This window comes from Micropterus salmoides, unplaced genomic scaffold, assembly GCF_014851395.1.
Source record: "Micropterus salmoides isolate LMB-PRFRI ecotype aquatic unplaced genomic scaffold, ASM1485139v1 Ms_hic_scaffold_9, whole genome shotgun sequence".
NCBI classification, from domain to species: Eukaryota; Metazoa; Chordata; class Actinopteri; order Centrarchiformes; family Centrarchidae; genus Micropterus; species Micropterus salmoides.
The window spans coordinates 6,818,160-6,823,262 of NW_024044681.1; the positions used below are offsets into that span (position 1 = coordinate 6,818,160).

At 43.0% G+C, this 5,103-nt stretch overlaps 1 protein-coding gene across 1 annotated transcript; it reads left to right on the forward strand.

Annotated features, from left to right (window-relative positions):
• Positions 1–3,605: 3,605 nt before the first annotated feature.
• LOC119895629 (odorant receptor 131-2-like) lies at positions 3,606–4,652 on the forward strand. The gene has a single exon (XM_038708881.1). It carries the CDS (start codon positions 3,663–3,665, stop codon positions 4,650–4,652), a length of 990 nt encoding a protein of 329 aa, XP_038564809.1. The 5' UTR covers positions 3,606–3,662.
• The last annotated feature ends 451 nt before the right edge of the window (positions 4,653–5,103 follow it).

Here is a 5,103-nt window from a genome sequence, read left to right on the forward strand (position 1 = left end):
GATGAAAGTAAATTTTGCATTTCCTTTGAAATCAAGGTCCCAGAGTCTGGAGGAAGAGAGGAGAGGCACAGAATCCACGTTGCTTGAAGTCCAGTGTAAAGTTTCCACAGTCAGTGATGGTTTGGGGTGCCATGTCATCTGCTGGTGTTGGTCCACTGTGTTTTCTGAGGTCCAAGGTCAACGCAGCCGTCTACCAGGAAGTTTTAGAGCACTTCATGCTTCCTGCTGCTGACCAACTTTATGGAGATGCAGATTTCATTTTCCAACAGGACTTGGCACCTGCACACAGTGCCAAAGCTACCAGTACCTGGTTTAAGGACCGTGGTATCCCTGTTCTTAATTGGCCAGCAAACTTGCCTGACCTTAACCCTATAGAAAATCTATGGGGTATTGTGAAGAGGAAGATGCGATACGCCAGACCCAACAATGCAGAAGAGCTGAAGGCCACTATCAGAGCAACCTGGGCTCTCATAACACCTGAGCAGTGCCACAGACTGATCGACTCCATGCCACGCCGCATTGCTGCAGTAATTCAGGCAAAAGGAGCCCCAACTAAGTATTGAGTGCTGTACATGTTCATACTTTTACTGTTCATACTTTTCAGTTGGCCAACATTTCTAAATCCTTTTTTTTGCATTGGCCTTAAGTAATATTCTAGTTTTCGGAGATACTGAATTTGGGATTTTCATTAGTTGTCAGTTTTAATCATCACAATTAAATGAAATAAACATTTGAAATATATCACTCTGTGTGTAATGAGTGAATATAATATCCAAGTTTTACTTTTTTAATGGAATTACTGAAATAAATCAACTTTTTGATGATATTCTAATTATATGACCAGCACCTGTAAACAAAAACCCACCAAACATCTCACTCATTAAAAAAGAGAAATAAAAAAATCAAAACACAGGAGAAATAAAAAAATCAAAACACAGGATGTGACTCCCTCGTTTGTGGATTCTTGACAATCACAGGGAGGCATGTCATCCACGGGGTCTAACTGCTCTTTCCTCTACATTCACTGTGTTTTGCTGTTCATCCTGAGGGGTAAGCAGGTGCTTTGAGAGACCTCCCGTTACATTCTGCTGAACAACGTGCTCCTTGTAGACACTGCTCACCTGGTGTTAAACCTTCGGCTTTACTGACTGGCTTCTTTGCAGATTACAAACTGCATTTTATGAATGTGTTGGTCTTGTTCTGCTCTCAATTTTCATGGCCACGATCTCCCCTTCCACTCTGGCTGTGATGTATTCTATCCACTGAGGCGTGCTGCCATATTCACTGTGACAAGCATGGCCATTTCTCTGGTGTGGGCCGTGAGTTTTATTCACATTCTTGTTTGAGGTTTTAGGCTGTTGTATTTGTTTACCCCTAAATCTCCATATGAATTACTTTTACTGTCATTTTTTCATACCGATGTTTAATGCTTTGAAGGAGCATATGTCCCCACTCTTCTAAGCTAAATGGGAAACTAAATAACTAAACTCCATAATGACTTGCCTATTTATAGACTAGATTTAAAGGTTCAGTGTGTAAGATTTAGTGGGATCTAGTGGCAATGGTTGTGAATTGCAACCATCTGTCCAGTCTACCACTGCCCCCTAAGCTTTCAAAGAGCGTAGGACAGCTACGGTGGCTGGCACAGCACAAAAGGTATCTCTTCTGGGAGTAGCCAGTCAAGAAATGACTGGTATACTAGGTATATTTATCAAGAAATTATATTTACTTAATTATTCAGTAAAACAATTATTGTGACTTGACCACGGACAGACAACATGGAAAATGTAAGCCAAGAGTGTGAAACTGTCAGGGTTTGGTGAGCACAAAGCAAGAGAGAGCCCAAAGGCACAAAACCAAGAACCCACCCAACAAAACAAAAGTCCAAGACCCAGCAGAGGAAAACTGTAGGAGGGCAAGTTAAACTGGGGCAGGTGGAGGGAGGACAGGAGGAGGGCCAGAAAAACAAAAAGCAGACAGTCCAGGGGGCAGACAGGGAGCACTCTGGTTGGCGGCCTGAGAACAGAGGGGGGGCGTAAAGTTCAGGGGGACGACCCAACAGGCAGAGTAGGGCGAGGGAACAAAACAGTTCAGGTGGACGACATGGAGGTCGACCAAACGGGCAGATCAGGGCCAGGGAACAGGGCAGGTAAGGTGCTTGGCCTAACATGTAGAGCAGGGCAGAGGGGCAGAACAGTTCAGGAGGCAAACCGAGCAGGCCAGGCCGGTCAGGAGCACAAAACAGTTGAGGAGGCCGGGCAGAACAGGGAGACAGAACAGTTCAGTCTCTCCTGAGGCCAGCCGCGAAGGCGGAATCTTTCTGGAGGCCGACAACCATGCGAATACTCTCTTGAAGTTGGCGGTGAAGGCGGAATCTCTCTGGAGGCCGTGCTGGACAGATGACCAGCAGTAAAGCACTGACACACAGAACCAGAGACTGGGCTGCGGGGCTGAGGTCCGACGACAGGAAACGAAGAGCTGGCGTAGGCCGTATCTGGGGGTGGGCTTGAGGAGCTGGAGTTGGTCTGACCACCAAAGGGACAGCAGGCTGGAGGCCGTGGACAAGGCACGTGGAGCCCAGGACTACCCCTCCACCCCAAACAGTGCCATTTGTCCACTGTTCCATGGCCAGGCCAGAATCCAGGTTGCTCCTCCTGAATCTGAGGTTCAAAAATGGGTCAGGGTCCTTTCCAGCACCCTGGAATAAACTTCCCCAGGGAGGCTGAGCTATTTTAGCAACTTGCCTCTGACACCATGACCCTTAACCTTAAAGTGCCTTGTTTCTGTCTGCCTTTACTTGTAGACCTCAGTGGAAAAAATGTACTTCCATGATTCTGAAAAGCATCAGCTATACACGTAATGTAAAATGTCCCGGCACAGGTACTGCCACAGGAATGATTTGCTGTTGTGTCCAAGGGAATTCATTAACACGAATCCTATACCAGCTATTTACAGGCCAAAAAAATATTCAAAGTGCCTGGATTGTCAACACCTAAGAAAGGTTGCGGGCCTTACATGAATCCCTGTTAGTTTGACTTATTTCTCGCAGTGTCTCATTCATTGACTGGATGATGGACAGAAGAAAAATGGATAAAACGTTGTGTTACATCTGCCCAGCATGTAGTGTCTAATATAATGTAGGTCCTGCACAGACGCCTTTAAGATGTGCAGCTTTATTTACTACAACAATAGTTTGAATGCTTATTTCATTTATCACTCAAATACTTAATTTAAAGAATGTTCCTGTGCTTCAGGCCCATGCCAGTCATTAATAAACCTAAACATTATTAACAAGTACTTTGTGTTTCTCTTAAGACTTGACCAACTATACCTCCAGTGATTAATCCCTGTCCATTACATCTTACACATGTTGACGGTGCTGACAAGTGATGACGTCACATGGAGGAGGTCTGAAGACAGAGCTCATAAACAATATGTGAGGACAGGCAAACCCTGCAGACCAGCGCTGCCCACATGGAAACAAGACTCCACTCTGTTATCTGTCTGCACAGGGAAAAAGAAAGCCGAAGACTTTGGGTTTATGGTAACTCAGTAGTCATGTTGACAGTGTTAAGGATAAAAACTGGACAAAATAAGTTTGTTTTGTGATCCAATTTTAATCAATAGGTTTACATTTCTGATGTTGTTAATGTTTCTTTAATATGTCCTACTCAAATCAATCACAGACAAACATCACTGTTGAACTGCAGTATCAGGGGTTTCTGGAAATAGTGTTCTTTACCATTCTGACTACAGTGACATGTTGTGTGTTTCTCTTCATTAATGTGACCTTGTTATTCACCTTGAGGAGTAAACCAGTGTTTTGTGAGACCTCTCGTTACATTCTGCTGTTTAACCTCCTTCTTGCAGACACAGTCCAGATGGCAGAGGGTCAGTTAATGTACATAATCGCTGCTTGTAAAATAACAATGACATATCCTTTGTGTGGCTTTCTCAACATGCTTGGTTATCTCACAAATGAAATCTCTCCTCTCACACTGGTGGTGATGTGTCTGGAGAGATTTGTAGCTGTGTGTTACCCACTGAGGCACGCTGCCATCATCACCGTCAGAAACACAGGGGTGGCTGTTTGTGTTGTTTGGGCCTTCAGTTCACTCAGTGTTTTTATCCAAGTTCTTCTAATGTTAAAATTTCCATTTGCAGAGCTGGAGAGTCTGCAGATGAATGATTTTTGTGGCAAAGACCATATGATGCTTGATCCAGTAGCTGCTGATTTTGAGAAAGTCTACACTTGTTTTCTGTTTGTATTAGCTGGTGTAGTAACCATTTCCTCCTATATTGGTGTGATGATAGCAGCCAGGTCGGCCTCCACAGACAAAGCTTCAGCCCGTAAGGCTCGTAACACACTGCTGCTGCATCTGGTGCAGCTGGGCCTCAGTCTCTCCTCAACTCTATACAATCCATTGCTTATCGTTATCTTTGAAAACCTCGACAGGCTCATGTTTTTGCGCATCCAGAATATTATTTACATTTGTACAATCATGTTTCCCAGATGTCTGAGTGCTCTCATCTATGGTCTCAGAGACCAGACCATCAGACCCGTCCTCATGTACAATCTCTGCTGTCAGAGATTCTCACCTTTGCTCTCAGTCTTCCAAACCAAAGCTAAAATCAGCAAACTTGTCACTTAATTGATGGAATTTCTTAACATATCTCATTTAATTCAACTTAACAGAGAATGTAGAATGTTTTTTAAAAAAAGGCCAAGAGAGATTTGCTGATGCTCTTCATGATTTTTTGTATATAAATATCCACTTACAGTACTGTACCCTCTTTTCCTGATTGTGTATGTTCACCAAATACTTAATTATTACTTAAAATGAGTGCAGACTATAAAATGTATGTATCACACTGTTAGCATATAAAGAAGTATTTCAAGTTGATAGAATTTTTTATCCTTCAAGGAGTCATCTCATAAGACAATATGTATTTATATATTATCATCTATATGTAAGTATAGTTGCTAAATACATTGCTAAAGTCATCTTAGTCAAACTTATGTGGCTGTGCAGTTGCTAAAACATATGGCTTAATCACCATTATAATACTGTTGTGTCATCATCATTTGTCATCATTACCACT